Source organism: Vombatus ursinus, unplaced genomic scaffold (genome assembly GCF_900497805.2).
Source record: "Vombatus ursinus unplaced genomic scaffold, bare-nosed wombat genome assembly UNPS02014932.1, whole genome shotgun sequence".
In the NCBI taxonomy this organism is placed as follows: Eukaryota; Metazoa; Chordata; class Mammalia; order Diprotodontia; family Vombatidae; genus Vombatus; species Vombatus ursinus.
The window spans coordinates 7,093,411-7,111,579 of record NW_020954710.1 but is presented as its reverse complement, the minus strand read 5'-3'; the positions used below and the strand labels follow the sequence as shown (position 1 = coordinate 7,111,579).

General features: G+C 48.7%; 1 protein-coding gene across 5 annotated transcripts in view; it reads left to right on the top strand.

Moving 5' to 3' along the window:
- The window catches only part of TMEM201 (transmembrane protein 201), a 46,189-nt gene extending 30,631 nt beyond the window's left edge, over positions 1-15,558 (top strand). For 3 of the 5 annotated variants that reach the window (XM_027843817.1, XM_027843820.1, XM_027843818.1), the window contains 5 exons: positions 3,731-3,954; positions 7,523-7,594; positions 10,978-11,277; positions 12,261-12,398; positions 12,796-15,558. In XM_027843817.1, the coding sequence (XP_027699618.1) occupies positions 3,731-3,954; positions 7,523-7,594; positions 10,978-11,277; positions 12,261-12,398; positions 12,796-12,893 (832 nt within the window). In that variant the 3' untranslated portion in view covers positions 12,894-15,558. Of the gene's footprint in view, positions 1-3,730; positions 3,955-7,522; positions 7,595-7,972; positions 9,395-10,977; positions 11,278-11,982; positions 12,085-12,260; positions 12,399-12,795 lie in introns of those variants that run through there. The other 2 variants (XM_027843819.1, XM_027843821.1) reach the window with 2 other exon arrangements.
- The last annotated feature ends 2,611 nt before the right edge of the window (positions 15,559-18,169 follow it).

The following is an 18,169-nucleotide window of genomic DNA, read 5'->3' as shown; positions in this document are numbered from 1 at the left end:
TGCCTTTCACTTCCTCTCCAGGGCTAATTTAGCATGGTCTCCATTTGACAGGTGAAGATTTTAATTCAGACCTTTTGGGCTGAGATCTGAACGTCCATATTTTGGCTGGAAGGCCAGGAAGAGTCTCAGCTTAGATTAAGGCGGACCTAAACCAGGTTTGAGAGCTAGGCCAGTGATTTCACTGGCACAGGGAGCTCCCAGGTGAGGAAACTCTTCCGCCAGTGCAGGTCAGCTCCTTCTCTACAACTTAGAGTCTTTGAGGGTTGTCTAGAGCTTAGACAGGCAGCTGACTTGGGAGCAGGATCACTTGGGTTCAAACCCTACTCTCTGTGTGACTTCAGACAATTTACTTGATCTCTTGGTATTTTAGGGGTGGGCTTAAGAGTAAAAGAAGAAAAGAAACCAAACTGTCTGGTGCTTTTGGAAGAATTCTGTAGCCAGATGTGAAACTTGAATCTCTTGGCTAAAGGAAGACTCTTCCATTGGTTGGTGTTGTCCTCAGAGATGCTCTAAAGCCAAGACGCTTTGGTTTGACTGCTGCCTGTCTTGCTGGAGAAGGGGAGAGGGCCCTCGGAAGGTCCCCCTATCAAGCGGATGGCAGGAATGGCAAGAGCCCTAGGTGTGAACTCGGATGTGTCCAGGGCCGTGGAGGCAGCTCAGCTGCAGAGGCGTGCTCCTGCAGGGCCTGGGCATCTGGACGCAGAAGAGGCGCTCACGGGTAGCTTCTTTCCTCCCACAACTTAGAAGTGGGCGTGCGTAGTCAGAGAGGCAGGATTTGATGCACAGGGGGACCTGTTTGAAGGTTGGAATCCCCAGCTCCTATCTTTTCTAGCTTAGTGACCCTGAGCACATCATTCATCTCTCTCTGAGCCCTGGCAGCCTTATCTGTGATTGAGAATAATGTTGGCACTGCAGTGTGGTATTGGTAGAGAGCCGGCCTCCGAGGCAGGGGGGGAGCCTAGGAAGACCTGGGGGTAAGCCTGACCTCCGACACATCCAGATTTAGATGGGCAAGGCTGGAAGTCACAAAGAAAGTGCCAGCCTACATTGATAGAGGGAGTTCCCACGCCTAGGAGTTCCTGGTAGTAATGAAATCACAGACCAGGTCCCTATGCCCAACGAAGGAAGATGAAAAACCTTTTTTTAAAAGTTTATATTCCCTATTCTATCTATACAGCTCACTGCCCAGACTTAGAAGAAGGTACTTTCTAAATCTTAATTTAAACACTACACACACACACACACACACACACACACACACACACACAAAAATAAATCTCAGGCAGTTAGAGGACTTGGGTTCATATCCCGCCTCAGATACTCATCATCTCTGGAACCTTGGGCTGGTCACTTGAGATCTCAGCTCCCCCTCTAAGGTCCTGTGTATATGCATATGTGCATGGGTGTAATCTTGGATCAGCAGTTCTCTTTTCTCACAGTAGATCTATGCTTATATTTAAATAGAAACCAAATTCCTTGGGAGCACATGCTCCTCAACCCTCAGCGGCTTCTTAGTGCTTGTTGAGGCAGTTTGGCGACAGCTGATAGAAGGCCCGGGTTCATGTCTTGTCTCTGGTCAGATGTGTGGTTCACCTCTCAGTGCCCCCAGGTCATTCCCTAGGGCCCGTCTGCTCAGTCACATACAAGTTTCTGTTTCAGTTAATGTAGGGAATTGCCCGTCCTAGGAGTCTCCCCAAAACTAACAGAAATCACAGGCCCAGGAGTAGAGCTGCTGCCAGGTATAGGGAGTGATGGGAAGCATTTGGGGGAGGGGAATGACATATGAGAAATAGGACCCCAAGCAGGCCAAGCCCTTGCTTCTGGCTGGATGATTGAGCTTGGGAAAGCTTCTCCACACAGCTAGTTCAGGGAGGCCTGGCTGTTGTTAGGCACCTGGAGACGTGCCGGTGGGCCTGCTACCTGGGGACATCTCCAAACCTACCTGCCAGCCCCAGTGCCGGTGTGTGCCTATGTGTGTCTGCCTCAGGGACAGGAGAAGCTGCTGCCTTCAGTACTGATTACACACATATACACACCTAGAGCCCACCCCGAGCCTGCCTGAGGCCCATCTGAGGTCTCTCATAAGCAAGCTTTATCTTGGATCCAGGCATGAGGGTCTGCAAGCCAGGGGCCAGATGGTGTCACAGGCGCTGAAGCCACACTGCTGGGTTTCAGGCTATATACTAAGTGGCTCTTTTTGGGGGGTGACTTTCCCTTAGAAGAGCAGCGACAGGGGGCAGAAACTGTGTCCTCAGGAGGGGCTGATGGAATGCTGAAGCTCACACCTGGGGACTGATCTTTGTGGCTCCTGCACAGGCTGGCTGTTTGAGTCCTCACCTCCCCACATCTCCCAGTTTTCCCCAAAATGGACCATGTCTGTAAACAGAAAGATGGGAAGCCCTCTCTGTTGACCCACTGCTCAAGGTCTAGAAGGCCGACAGGCTGCTCCTCTTACCCTGCTGATAGCAAACACTTAATTTGGTGCGAATGGAAACCTTAGCATTGTCTGACCTGCCAGTCCCATTGCCAAGGCCAACCACAGCCTTCTAGCTGCACCCCATTCAGCAGCCTGGACAGCCAAACAAACATCCATCCTAAGAATTAGTCCACCAGCCTCAATTGTCCCCTGGGACCAGAGGTAAGGTTTGACCTTCCCCAGATCCCCCCTCCCTACCCCTTGCCCCCCCCCCAAAGTTGGCAGACTAATCTATTAATTCCCTCTGGTCACTGTCTCTCACCCCCCCTTATAATCATTTGCTTTAATCAGCAGCATGGTTAAAATTCTGGCTTGTGGACCTTCCAGTCTGGTGGTCGTTTGTCTTGTTCTTGAGTTAAAGAGACACTGTCACCTTTTGTCCAGCGGTTGGCTCGTTTACATATTTCTATTTCTTTGTGTTCATTTTTTTTTAATAGTCATTTTAAAGCCATCACCCCGAGCCTGGAGTTTGGTATATGATGTCGATGTCCTGCTGTGTCCATTCCAAAGCTTTGCATCCCCTTTCCTGCCCTTTCCTTGTCATTGTGCTGACCCTGGGGCCCAAAGCAGGAGAAGGCTTTCTCCCCATCTTCCTGCGTGGTCCTCTCCCGTGGAGAGGCAGCAAAAATGTACAAGTGTTTTTGTTTTTGTTTTTTTTCTAAATCATGTAACTAGGGTTGCCCAACAAGGTATTGTGTTGGTCTGGAAGCCCAAAGCTTGATCCTAACCCTTTTCCCATTGCCTGCCTGCAAACCCTGGTCCCAGCTGGCCCAGTTTGAGTAGGACTGCTGGACCACCAAGGGAGGCGCTGGGCATGAGCCTAGGTTTGGGTCCCAAGTCCTAGGAGTCTCATAGGGGAAGAGGACAGGTGAGTGGACAGAGTGGGGGTCCGCAGGGGTGACAGTGTCCCTTTAAAGTCGAGACCCTTGCACCTGTAGTGAAATTAGTCTGCCTGAGTGCTCATGGGAATTTCTGAGGGATTGGGGTATTGTTCTCCCTCCAAAAAAAGGGTAGAGATGAGCTTGGGGGGTGAGGGGTGGGTCATGCTGGCACCTCCCAGCCGCCCGCTCCTAATGATGTGAATGTGGTCAGATTGTTTCCTTGCTTTCACTAACCTCACACCTCCCCCCGCTCTGGGCTCCTCCTGGCCTGGGGTCCTGCTGCCATTGGGAGGGATGATCAGCATCTACCTCTTGGGGCCTCCTGAGCCTGCTGTCTCTCCCTCCCCCGCCATGTCATTTATGTTGTTCACAGGTATCTCTCAGGAGACTCCAATGCCTACTTCCCTGGCAGCAATGGACTGGCCTTCCCATACCCTCCAGTGTCACCGACTCTGTTCGTCCCAGCCCCGCCCACCTTCTTCCACCTGACCAACCAGCAGCTGTTCAGGTCTCCACGACGGACATCCTCTTCCTCCCTTCCAGGACGACTCAACAGGGCCCTCTCTCTGGGGACCATTCCTTCCCTGACCCGAGCAGGTGAGGACCGGTTCAGCATCTGCATGAGCAAGAGACTGGTGGGGAGGGAGGGGGGAAAGGACAGAGCCTGGAGTCAAGGGCCTGGCTGTCGAGGCTGGCCCTGCCCCTTGTAAGGCCTCTTCTGGGCCAGCTGCCTGTGGCTCTCAGAGGCTTCTCAGCTGGCTTTAACCACCCTTCCATCCTCTTTGCAAAGTTACCTGGAAGCAGAGATTTAAGAATGATTGAATCTAAACCCTCACATTGTATAGAAGAAGAAATAGGCTGGGATAATTTTATGGCGTGCCCTAGGTCGTAGATGTAAGTGGCAAAGCAAGGATTTGAACCCAGCTCCTCTGACTTCAAATCCGTTGTTCTTTCCGGTAGCATGGTACTCCTCTGACCTTCCCTGGTCAGGCTGTGTAAGGACCAGATTAAGGCTTCAACCTGGCTTGTGGATCGGACAGCCAACACTGAAACTGATTCTAGGCATATTCTGTGCTCTAAAGCCTTTTTGACTCTGACATTGCCTGTTCTCAGGGCCCTCCCAGCTCTGACATCCTGTGTCCTAAGGCCCCGCCCAGCTCTGACATTCTGTGTCCTAAGGGCCCTCCTGGCTCTGACATTCTGTTCTAAGGGTCCTCCCAGCTCTGACATCCTATAATCTAAGGGCCCTCCCAGCTCTGACATTCTGTGTCCTAAGGCCCCTCCCAGCTCTGACATCCTGTGTCCTAAGGCCCCTCCCAGCTCTGACATCCTGTGTCCTAAGGGCCCTCCCAGCTCTGACCTCCTGTGTTCTAAGGTACGTCCCAGCTCTGACATCCTGTGTTCTCAGGGCCCTCCCAGCTCTGACATTCTGGGTTCTAAGAGTCCTCCCAGCTCTGGCATTCTGTGTCCTAACGGCCCTCCCAGCTCTGACATTCTGTGTCTTAAGGCCCCTCCCAGCTCTGACATTCTGTGTCCTAAGGGCCCTCCCAGCTCTGACATTCTGTGTCCTAAGGCCCCGCCCAGCTCTGACATTCTGTGTTCTAAGGGTCCTCCCAGCTCTGACATCCTGTGTTCTAAGGTACCTCTCAGCTCTGACATCCTGTGTTCTAAGGGCCTTCTTCTCTTTCCTCCTCACCCATTGTATGATCCTCTGCATTACATTGAATCTTTCTGAGTTATCCATCTTTCTCCACTCCCCCTTTTCAAGACCAGGAAATAAGATTGCAGTGGAATGACTGCTAGGATTTTTTGAATGGTACTCTGAGGGAGGGAAGAACAAGGATCTGAGGGCACAGTGGTTTGCTTGCCTTTTTTCCCTTTAAATAAAGTATCGTTAATTATCCTTTACAGGATAAAGGCAGGGTCTTAACTTCAGAAGGGGAATGATTCCTGCCCCTAATCTTTCCTTAGAAGATAAATGACAGGCTTGAGGAACAGGCCTTTGTCTGTAAGGATGAAGAGGGAGTTGAACCGGTCCCTCCCCAGTGGCGGGTTTGGGTGTCTCCTTCACAGCCGCACCCCCTGCCTTTCCTCCCTTTGAAGAGAGATGACACTGAAATCCCCTTTCTGGCTTTCACAAGCCCTCATTCAGGATCTTAGCAGGTGTGGGGGGTGTCTGGAAGAGAGACACCTTTCCAGTGCTGCCTCTGGGACAGCCAGTTGAGCTAGTCCTGTTCTGGATCGGGGCCTTTGACCCTCCCTGTGCCAATGGAGCACTTCAAGTTTAGTGTTGCTCCTTCTCTGACGCCAAGATGGCAGGATGCAGGGCACAGGGCGCTGGACTTGGAGACAGGACGCACCTGAGGCATTGCCTAGTGGTGGGACCCAGAACAGATCTCCAAGTTCTCTGAGCTTCACTCTCTGCAGCTTTAAAGATGCATGTCATAGTAACTCCCACCTCACAGTGTTATTATGAGGATTAGGTGAGATCATGGAGGCTGAGAAAGCATTTTACTAAAGGCTTACATTGGGACACAAAGACAGAAAGGAAAAATGTAAGCCATCATGGTAGATTGTAAGCTTTTTGAGGGCAGGAACAACTTTGTTTTGTTTTTGTATCCTAATAACGGAGCACAGTGCACAGTATACTGGTGCTTAGTAAGTGCTGGTTGGGTTTAGCCATAGCTGCTGCATGTTCTGAAAGGCCTTCCTCTGCCCAGTGGACTGGGGGTTCCTCACTTTGTGCCTTGGGCCCTCTAACAGGTCTAGGGACCCCTTCTCAAAATCGTGTTTTTAAATGCATAAAATATGTTGAATTACAACCTATATTAAAATGCAGGTATCAGTCAGGTATTTTTAAAAAAAAAATCATGGACCCCAGGTTAAGAATCTCTACTTAAGGGGCTTGGTTCCTTTACTTTTACAAGGACCCCTGTGATGTCTGTCCATGGTGCTGGAGGGCAGTGCTGAGGTACCTGTCCGTGGTGCTGGAGGGCACATTGTGTGTAGGCTAGATTGGGGGTCAGGAGAGAAGAAAGATGGTCTGCTAATGACAGGCTATGCACTGGAACATTATAGACACAAAAATCAAAATATTCTATATCCTTAAGGAACTTGCATTCTATTGGGGAAAACAATATGCACAAAGATGGTATACACAAACTAATTAGGGGACAAAAAGTGCTAATAACTAGGAAGAATCCAAAAGGCTTCATGTAGGAGGGGGCACTTGACCTGAGCCCAGCAAGGAGCTAGGAATTCTGAGAGAAATGAGGAAGGCGAGTCTGTGCAAAGCCATGGAGGCAAGAATTGGGTCATGTTGGTCACAGTGGGCCAGTTTAGTGGGAAGCACTCCTTTTAGAATTATTTATTTATTTTTGGCGTTCATTTAAAAAAAATCTTTGAGCTCCAGATTTTCTCCCTTTCACCCATTGAGAAGGTAAATGATACATCAGTTAAACATGTGAAATCATGCAAAACATATTTCTGTCTTAGTTGTTACAAAAAAAAAGCAAGAAAGTAGGGGAAAAAGTATGTTTCAGTCTTACTGAGAATTCATCAGATCTCTCTGTGCAGATGGATAGTGTTTTCCTCACGGGTCCTTTGGAATTGTCTTAGATCATTGTATCGATCATAATAGTTAAGTTTCATAGTGTGTCATCATTACAATATTGCTTTTACTGTGGAGAATGTTCTGGTTCTGCTCACTTCACTCAGTTTCAGTTCATGTAAGTCTTCGCAGATTTTTCTGAAAGCATCCTGCTCATCATTTCTCATAGCATAATAGTATTCCATTACAATCACATTAACACAGTTTGTTTAGCTATTCCCCAATTGATGGGTATCTCCTCAATTTCTAATTCTTTTGCCTGGAAGTTTGAGTATGTGAGAGAGTAATGGAAAATTTGACTGGAACCACAGCGGTCTATGAACACAAACCAAACAAAGCATAAATGTTTCATTGTAAAGAATTCAGAAAAAGAGGAGACTGGTGCAGGCAGAGAAGGCGTAGGGGGTGGGTCTTGAGCTGTGCTTTGATGGGTGGGTGCTCTCTAGCTCGAGGGAGAGAGAACATACTGTGTGTTCTAGAGTGAGATGGGAAGCTGAAGTGCTCTGCTGGAGGTGGCCATCCTCATGACATTCTTTGTTTCTCTTTCCTCTCCAGATTCAGGATATCTTTTTAGTGGGAGCCGCCCACCATCTCAGGGATCTCAGTCCAAGGAGGCGCCTCTGTCAGGCAAGGAGAAATACCGGATTTGGGGACTGGAGTGGGATCAGAGGATCACAGACTTGAGCCAGAGGGGACTTCGAGGCCATCTAGTCAAACCCCTTACTTTACACATGAGGAAACTGAGGACCAGAGAAATTAAGGGATTTGCCTAAAGTCCCACAGGTGGCAGAGCTGGGACTGGAAGGCAGGTTCTTTAACTTCATGTCCAGCCCTCCTCTTGCTGCACCCTCTAGAGGGGAGGGGAGAGAGTTGGGGGAAAGGGGAAGATTTGAAAAGTAGGTTTTTCAGAGGGTTAGTATTAATAGTAGTTCACATTTTTATAATACTTCAGTGATTTTTCTCACAATGAGCCAGGCATTTAATTCTGTTATTTCACATTCCCAGGCTTTGGGGGATGATCTCAATTCACAGTTGGAGAAACTGAGTCACAGTCACTTACGAAACAGCAAGCAGCAGGACTAGATCGAGAACGTCAAATCCTATAAGTTCATTGAATTGTGAAAGCTTTCAATCTCAGCTTTGTTCCCCCAAATACCATCTTGGTCCCTCTGAACTAGGAATGTGCTGAAGACCCTACTGGGCCTGGGTGCTGACGCAGGTTTAGAAAGAAGCAGAAGTCCCAGCAAGTGTATTCCCTGTTCCTTCCCTTCTGGTAGCCCCAAAGCTATAGCGGAAGGGCTAGGAGAGGGGAATATTTCCTGGCTTATCTCCTACAGTTATGCTTGAGGCTAGAGGAGAGAAGGAGAGAGACCCAAGTCAGAGGAAGAGTATTGGAAGTAGAGGAGCTTCCAGAACTCAGCAGCTGGAATGGTAAAAAGCATGGAAGAAATAAGAATTTATTAAAACACTTAGCTATGTGCTATGCAGAAAAATAATGGAAAATCATGAGTAGTATTGCTTCATGAAGCAGAAACAGTGGAAGGTAAAACTAAAGAAAACGACAAGAGACTCAACTAAGCTTTCATCTTGAGACTGTTCAAAGATAAAAATGGAAGGGCAGCAAACAGGAGAAGAATGGGAAAGATCTGCACAGATTTATTTTAAAATAGTAAACTTTTTACCACTAGGACAGTAGAGGCAACCCACTGGTATTCTTGATGATGAGCTAAAAGTGGCAGCAATAATGAGAACAAAAATAAGGAAAGAGCTGAATTGAACCAAGCATACGCAGAGGAGATCAGGGCTAGAGGGCATGATGGGTATGAAGGCCCAACTTGGTGTTCAGCTATACTGGACATTTCCAGATGTGCACAGTGGTGGCCAAGTTCTGTAAGTTTCAACTACATGTCATAATCTGGGCCGCAGATAGTCTTCATCCACTTGATCTTTCCTATGTGGATAGTCAGGCCAAACACTTTTTTTTAGTGATTATTGACGTCTTCCAGGAGGTTCTGCCAATGTCCTGAGGTTTGATGGAATCGACACGATATCAACCTGCAGCATCCACAGGGAATCTCTCTTCAGCTTAGACTCTGCTTTCAATCTCAGTCACAGAGGCAAACATGAGTACATTTATCTCCGTCTTATGCCTTGTCTGATGATGTTGAATAATTTTGGCATCTTGTTGAAAGAGAAATTCTAACGTGTTTTGCTTCGCCAAGTCAAATGTGGTTTCAAACAGTCACAAACAACAGGCATAATAGGATCTCGTATTTTATACATCTTTCAGTAAATTGTGTGACAGTAAAGGTGATGGTCTATTATGCAGCATCTCTTGTGGCAGCCCACTTTCACTGACTTCCTTCAGGTCCTGGCTAAAATCCCACCTTCTAATTGTACATATATAACCCATATCTGATTGCTTACTGTCTCAGGAAAGTGGAGAGGAGAGGGAAGGAGGGAGGGATAGAATTTGGAACTCAAAACTTGAAATAAAAATGTTAAAAAAAAATTGAAAAGCTCTTTTTAATGACCCCAAATTTCTTCGAAAAACAAAATTCCATTTTTGTCTCTACCTTCAATTCAGTAATGCAATTTAACAGACATTTATTAAGCACTTATTTATCTTTTTCAATTTTTACCTTGAACATTGAATAAAATGGGCATTTCCATATACATAGTAAAAGAGGATTATATGATTCTGTAAATCTCTTATATACATCTTGCTTTTCTTTTTAAATACATAATAAATTCAATATAATAATAGTTGGCATTTCCATAGCACTTTATTTAAGATTTGCAAAGTACTTTACCAGTATCTCACTTTATCCTTAAAATAACCCTGGGAGGTGAGTGCTGTAATCCCCATTTTACAGGAACTTTATGAGGAAACTAAGGTAAGCAGAGGTTAAATGACTTGCCAACATCACACAACTAGTGTCTGAGGTCAGATTTGAACTCGGGTCTTCATGACTCTGTTTAGTGTGTTGTACCACCGAGATGTAACCTTCAAAGCTCCTCCGCTTGTCTGATTCTTTCTGGCCAACGTTCTGTTCTTCTCTGCATTTGTTTTTAAACCAAATGCTTTAATGATATGTCTTTCCCCTTCTCCCCCACTTCTCTCTTTGTCTTACACCTAGCCCTTTTCTCCCTCCCAACCCATCCCGATTAGAAAGAGGGCAGGCTATAGCAAAGATGCCTCTTTGTTATATAATAAAGATACCTCTTTGTAACCAAAATACATTAACTATGTCTGAAAATGTATGTTCTTCCGCCCCTGAAGTCCTACCGCTCTGTCAGGAGGTTGGCAGTGGGCTTCGTTTTAGTGCCCTGGGACCCATCTTTTTCATACCAAAATTCTCCCAGAGTTGCTTTGTGGCTACAGCAGGGAACACAGCCATCTCCAAAGAATGGGAGATGAACATCACAAAAAGTGGGCGGTGGAGATGCATCCTTTGGTGCGCGTGGGCCGTGACCCAGCACCGGGAGGAATCTCAGAATAGGGGGGAAGCACACCCTCAGGGAAATGGAGACTAGGAAGGATGGGGTCCTGTGGGATGATGGGTGGGCAGCCCATTAAGTGCTCTGGATGTGCTGGACATGGTGAGTGGTGAATGTGTAGGAAGGGGTGGGTGAGGCTTGTGTTGAATAGACTCCAGTCTTATCATGGGATCGAGCTCTTGAGTCCATGGGATCATGGATCTGTTTGCTAGCAGTGAGAGCTGTCCAGCAGTGGAACAGGCCCCTGGGGGGTAATGGGTTGCAGCCCGATGAAAACTTTTCAAGTATGTTGTGTGAGACTGGTCTAGATGGCCACTGAGGTCCTTCCCAACGCTGGTATTCTATGATTCTGGGTAACCAGGATTCCCTGCTTCTCCTTACATCCACAGTGCTGGCAGAGAAACCCCTTTCCTCCCCTTGATGTCAGTTTCTGGCCGTGCTTTTATTTGTCACAGCTACTGAAGGTCCGATTTTTCTCACGACCTGCCCCTTCCTTGTGTCTCTTCCAGATTACTTCACTCTGCTGTCTGGGAGCTGTGCGTCATCCCCTCTTCCTTCTCCGGCTCCCTCCATAGCAGGATCTGTGGGCTCCAGCTCTGGTTCCCTTCGCCTCCGACGGCCGCTCATCAGCCCAGCCCGCCTCAACTTGAAGGGGCAGAAGCTTCTGCTTTTCCCATCCCCCGGAGAGACCCCCCACAGCCCCAGCAGCTCCAATGAGCCCAGCCTTGCTGATGGCGGTCCGCTCAACCAAGAGTTCTCTCGATTCCCTAGCAAGAGGCAGCCTGCACAGGGCCTCCAGCCCATGCGTGGTAAGTCATTTCCCCATCAGACTGGAAGAGGTGAGAGAAGCCTTGGGCCTGGGCCCTTTAAAGTTTGGCAAGCTACTTACGGAACATCAGGTCTGGCCCATCCTTGGGTAAGAGACCCATGGGGAGGAGGGAGGGAGCTGGGGGGCAAGTGGTGGCATTGATCTCAGGTGAGGTGATAGTTCTCATGGTCTCTGGCCTTGGAGGGAGGGCCTTGATAGTGGGAAGAGCTAATCAGCTGGCTTGGGGGGTAATGAGCTCCCTGTCACTGGAGGTCTTCAAGCTAAGGCTCAATGACCTGACTGTGTGGAAGACAGGCGATTCCTGTTGAGCTGTTGGTTAAGCCAGATGGCTGCCGGAGGTCCTCTGAGTTTATCAGGCCCTTGCAATTTAATTGAACAATTTATGAAAATAAAAATCCTCTGGTAGCCCCTGACACATGTGGTAAATAGAGACAAAAGTGAAGCAGGGTCTGGCCTCATGGAGTTTACATTCTCCTGAATGATTCTGTAATGAAACCAACTTAATGAACATACAGTAGTAGACCTTCCCAACTCCAGATCTGCAGTGAGCACCTTGGCCTCTGGGCCACCCTCCGGAATCTGGTTCCCTTCACCTGACCTGTAGTCATTAGGTTACCTCATGAGGATGTTGTTTCCTGTGCCCCCCTAGTCTGATTCCATTTTCTTTTCCTTCTGTGATTTTCAGTGACCTGCAGGGTCCTCCCTCCTCCGCTGCTTGTGGTGGCCGTGTGGTCACTAAAGCTGCTGCTCACCACTCCAGACGCAGCTGCCTTGCAGTGATCCTTGAGTGAGCAAACAGCTTTTGCTTTCCTGCAGGGGTTAGCCCCTAGGTTGTTGGGTCCCACCCCGCCCCCTCCTGAAACTTGACCCAGAGTGATGGGAAGTGACCAGACAGCTCAGGCCAGGCCTTCCCTCGTCTCCCCCGTGCTCAGAGCCTCTCGTGAAGTGTCTCTTTGTCCCCAGACTTGCGGTCCCACATCGAGAGCGGCAGCATCTGCAGTGACCACTCCGTCAAAAAAGAGGATGGCTCATCACGCTCGTCGGCCTGTGTGGTGGACACCACTACCAAAGGGTGCCTGGAGGAGGCCGTGGGCTGGAAAGGTGTGTGTCCCGCCCCTGGACACTGAGGGAACCTGTGTTCCCGGGCTCCTGACTGCAGGAGCACTTTACTAACTCCCATTTCTTTGTTCATGTAACTTCAGCAAACATCTATTTAGTAAATAGCGCCTACTCTGTGCCCAGCCTTGTGCTTGTAAAGACAAAACCAGGGCAGCCCCTGCCCCCAAGGAGCTTACATTCTAACGGATGCTTCTGTATTTTAAGGCTAATAAGCCTAGTGTAAGGAACGTTTCCTTCAGAGCTCCCTTCAAGCATCATTCCCTACATGAAGGCTTTGCTAGCTAAGGCCCCCAGCTGCTGGTGCTGCCCCTTAATTGTTTTGGGTTCTTCCAGCCCTGACGTTCTCCCATTCCAGTTCTCTCCTTCTTCCTCTTTTCAGCTCGTTTTGGCAACTCTGTGGTGCAAGGCCTCCTGGCCGTGAGCCTGGCGGCCAACGCTCTCTTCACGTCCGCCTACCTGTACCAGAGCCTGCGCTGAGCCCACGGCCCCGCTCCAGGCCTCCAGAGGGGCGCGGGGGTCTGCAGCCCCCAAACTCTGTGACACATGTTGCTGTGGATCCTGCTGGCCCCTCTTCTCCCTTCTCCCCCGTGGGCCTTGCTTGCCTCTGCAACTGAATGCTAATTGCTCCCCCCACCACCAGAGACAGCGCCAGTGGTGAGGACCTCAACAGGGTGGCAACCCGCTCTCCAGGAAACCACCTTTGAGCCTGCCCCCTCCCCTGCTGACATCTCTGGCTCTTTTCCCTCGAATCCCTATGGCTTTCGTATGGTGTGTTCAGCATTGGAAGCTGCTGCTGAGGAGAGAGCACAAGCTGTCTCAAAGTGGGGGGGCTGGCCAGCTCTCAGCACGAATCGGGCCCTGGGTCCCCCTTCCTCCCTTCTCTTTTCCGGACAAGGTGGCTGCTTTGCCCAGGTGCTCAGATGCTTAGGTTCCGAGTGGTCTTCTGGGTCTGCCTGAGGGCTCTCTCTGGTTTCCTTCCTCAAGCTGCTTGGCCTTGTGGTGTGGTGGTGTCTGGAGCCTGGGACCCTAGAATACCCTGTCCAGAGGGGCCACCACAACTGGGATGCTAGTCTGTAGCAGGGAGTGAGTGGAGGCCTGCCCTGGCCTGATGGGGACTCGAATCACCACCAGCCACACTGTGGTGCTGGCCTGTCCTTCAGGGACAGCTTTCCCAAGGACAGGCTGGCTCACTTGGGGCTTGGTTCGGGAGTGAGAAGACAGGCCCTTCCTGAGGTCTCAGGTGAGCCCGCTTTGTGCTTATTGGGACTTGAAAGCACGTGGATGTGCCTGTGTGTGCGTGCGTGCATGCCTGTGTGTGTTTCCTTCTGGAACCAGAAAAGTTCATGAATTTTAGGCCCCTTGGGTGGGAAGCTTATCATCTTAAGAACAAACATCCTCTGCCATCAACCTGTAGCAAGCAGACCCTGTTTCCTCTGTCTCCTGCTGGGGCAATGAAATCTGCTTTATGCCAAGGAAACACCTTCCTCTTTCCACCAGGACGTGGGGCTTCTGCTCCCACTCCCTCTCCCTCATCCCTTAGGGGATGGCCCGAGCAACCAAACAGCACCCGTAAAAATTGTGCATCTTGTCCCAGCTCACACTCTGGCTCCAACCCCATCCCTGACGAGTCCTGTTCAGCAGTCAGACTGCCTCCCTCTGCCCTCTCCTGTGTAGGTCCCTCTGCTCGGGGTCCTTGACCCAGCTCTCTTCATGTGGCCACTTTTTTTTTTTTTTCATTTTTTTCTTAGCCTATGGAGAGAGGGGCATTTAGGGATGTGAGCTAAGATCCAGCGTCCTCTCTCGAACCCTGATTTTTCCCAGGCCAGCTCCTCTCTTTCTCCCCACCCACTGCCAGTGGGGGGCTTCACTGTGAAACCTCTCCCCCAAATGACCTACCCTGTTCAAAGTCGATGGATGGTGCTACCTCCAGCCTTCTGTGCTCACCTTGGAGCCACCATCTGTATTCATGCAGGCTCTCATTCCAGCCTCCCTCCCTCCCCTTTCCTCTGCTGTACCTGCCTCTGTTTTCACCTCCCATTTCATGTTTTCTTCTGGTGACTAGTGGCATGGTGGTTTTATCCATCTGTACTTTTTTCTCCTTTCTTTTCTGACCTTCCCATGCCACATCCTCCCGTGAGTTTGAGAGTGATTCCAAGAGGGGGAAAGTAGCCTTTTGATATCTGGTGCTTGAACTGTCTGTGCTTGACGGATGAGGTGTGGCTCACGTCCGTATCTGTGTTCATGTTTGTGATCTGAGCCAAACTGTTGGTCTCGTCATCATTGGCTTGAGTTGAGATTAGGATGTATTTTGTGTGTGTGTGTGTGTGTGTGTCCCATAACTACGGCGTTTATGCTCATGGGATAGATGTCTCTGTCTCATAGAAGGAAGCCCCTGAACGTGAATGAATTCTTGGCAGGAATAGAGGGGCCAGGGAGAGAACATTGGGTCTTCAGAAGGCTGTCAAGCTTTACACATAGTTGTATTCAAGGAGTTTGTTTTATTTTTCTAAAAAAAACAAAACAAAACTCTTTTTTTAACCAATCAGGTGTTTGGGGAAAAGTAAACTGTCTTAGAATCTTTTGTCCTAGGAGACTTTAGGTTTCTTAATCTAGAAAGTTTTTTGTTACTATTTTTTAGCAAGTGTTTGAGGAAGGGATGGTGACTGGGAGTCAGCTGAGGCCTAAGTGAATTTGTCCTTCTCCCGTCCTCTGCCCTCCCTAATTTGGGATCTGTGAAGCTGCTTCCTGCCCTCCAGGGGTTCTTGGGCCTCCGGATCTCTTGGGGAGATGGAATTCTAAAGACTGAGGGTTCGTATATCTGCTTTTCTACAACCTTAACTTGGGGACTGAGAAGCAGCCTCTGAGTTAGGAAGACTTGGGTTGAAGTCCTGCTACTGACATAGACTGGTGGTATGACCCTCGGCAAGTCACTTGACCCCTATCAACTCTCTAAGACTAAGTTTCAGAGGAATTGATCTCCGAGGAGGGGAGAGGGGGTGTCACTGATCTGGACCTAAACCCACGCTTTCCGAAGGAAGCAGCTGTTGACTAGTGGTTGATGTCACCTAGTCCTAACTAATCAGAACTTAAAGGATAGGCGGTATTTTTTTTTCCAATTTTAATAAATTAGCCCAAACAGTGAGGTTTTTGTTTGCTTGTCTGTTTTAAACACAAACACCACCACTTTTCCCATTGGCCCCCTTCCCAAAGAAATAGTGGGGAAACTTCAAATAGTGCCGAAGTCTCCCAGCTGGGCTAGAACAGCCACGACCCCCCACCCCTCGAGACTCAGGCCCTGCCTTGAGGGGAGACCTCCTCCCTTGTTGCCCCCCCCAGCTCTTCTGGCCTCTGCAGGGGCTCCTTGCTGGGGAAGTCAGCTAGATCTCCACCCTCCCCCCAGCTTTCTTCACTCATCATCATTAGTGGGGCATGTGCTACCGGGTGGTATCTGACTGTGTCCTGGGGTGGGGGGGTGGGGCATGGCAGATGGGATGCGCATGTCCCAGCTTTGGAGTTTTGTTCTGTGTTTCAAGCAAAGAAAGACAAACCTTATTTTTCTTTATAAAAAAAAGGAAATTAAAAAAATAAGTTGTCTGTGGTATACTTTTTGAAATATAAATCAGTGTCATGTTTGCATTTATTTATGCTTCTGGTTTAGGAATCCTTGCCATTCCCTGGCCCACTTGGGGGATGGGAAGGTGAGGAGCCAGGCTTGGGATTGGGAAGGGAAGCTCCCCCGTGTCTGGAAATGTGATGGGATGTTCCAGGAAAGGAGAGGTGAGAGTCAGAAATTCTCATCCAACCCGGGGGCTGACAAATGCTCACTGAAGCCGCAGCAGTTTTAGCAGTTAGCAGGGATTTAGAGGTTTTCATGAATGTTAACACCACAACCTGGCAGTGCAAGAGAGGTACTGGGTCTCCTCAGGGCAGATGTGGAGGGGTGGAGTTCTGTTCTGGGTACCAAGTTTTCTTATTTATCTTGGGTATTACTGTCATTTTTTGTTCCTGTTTGTCAATACCAGCATGGTCTCCTAGCTTTCTCTGCTCCGTCTTTCTGGCAGTGTGGCTGCCAAAGCAGTATTCCTGAAGTGTGGGTCTGGCCATGTCAGCTTTGTGCTAAAGAACCTTCACTGGCTCCCCATTGCCTCTAGGATGGGATACAAACTGTTTGGCCTTTCATTGTGTGGCTCTAGCCTGCCTTTCTAAACTGCAGATGTTCCCCCTTCTTGCATTCTGTGGTGGTTCTCAAACCTTGTTTAGCCCGGGGCTCAGTGTTCTTTGCCACGAGGAGCCGCGGCATGCTGCTGAATTTGACAACAGTGTGGGAGAGGTAGGAGATACCCAGCGTGGGATTTCCCTTCAGTGAGAGAAGACCCTTTTTGGTGAGTTCTTTGTACAGTAGTGTGTACATGTGCTAAGTAAGTTTTATTCATTTTTTTCAAAAGGTACATGTAACCACACTGGATATGCTATTTAAAATCTACATTCAACAGAAGAGTTTTATCTTCAGTAACCAAACATCCAAAATCTCGGGGCACCCCTAGCAAAGCTAAAGATGCACTCTTGGGGAGCCACTGGTCTATTCCACTTGACTTCACTGTCCTTCACCCACAACATCCCCTCTCCTATCCTCATACCTAGAATAAACTTCTTCTCACCTGTCAGAATCCTAGTCTCTGTCAAAGCTCAGCCCAAGTGACTCCTGTCAGAGACCTTTTCATTCTCCTTAGCTTTGCACGTTACCCAATACAGGGAAAACAGTAAATAGTTGTTAATTTGTCTCAATCTCCACCCCACCCCCCCATATACCTTCCCCACACTTGTCTCTGAGGACAACAGGAATAAAGTTGTCCTGTGGATATTTTGTGTCCACTTAAATGTGTCTCTGGAGGGGCCCAGGCTGGCCGTCCTTCATTTCCTTCCCAGCCTTGTTCCTGAATTTCCAGAAAGAAGGAAACATTTATTAAGCACCTACTATGTGTTAGGCAGCATGCTAATTGCTTTACAAATGCGAGTTAGATATTCACAACAACTCTAGGGGGTAGGAAATTATCCCCATTTTGTACTTTAGGATACTGAGGCAAATAGGGCTAAGTGATTTGTCCAGGGTCATACAGCTAGTAAGTGTCTGAGGCTGGATAGCAGGCTTCTGCTGCTATCTCATCCCAGAACTTCCACAGCTCCTCGGGCCTCCTCACCTTGATACATCCAACCACCCCTGTGACCTTCTCACCCCGGGAAATCCCCTGTAAGATTGAGTTCTACTGTCAGTGAGTTCTTCCTGGTACCTCCATTTTGTGAGGGGCCAAGGCTGGGCATTGTCCTGCAGGATCAGTTCCTAACTTTCCAGGCTTCAAAACCATGGCCTCTCTGCTTTTCAGATCCCTTGTGGGTGTTCTCTTTCCCCATTAGAATGTAAGCTCCTTGAGGGCAGGGGCTCTTTTTTTGCTTTTATTTGTATCCCCACCACTTAGTACAGTGCCTGGCACATAGTGCTTCATAAATTGCTATTTTCTTCTTCAGTTGATTCTCCCAATAGAATAAGCACTTTGAAGATAGGCATTGTTTCACGTTTGTCTTTCTATCCCAGAACCTAGCATAGTGCTCGTTACTTGCCTGATTCCCAATATCCACACCCCCTACCTTGAACCCAGTTCATGAACTCAACAAGCATTTAATAACCAAAACTCCTCCAGTTAAACAGAACCAACTATCAGAGACAATGTGTACAGCATTCCATACTCGTAGTCCAA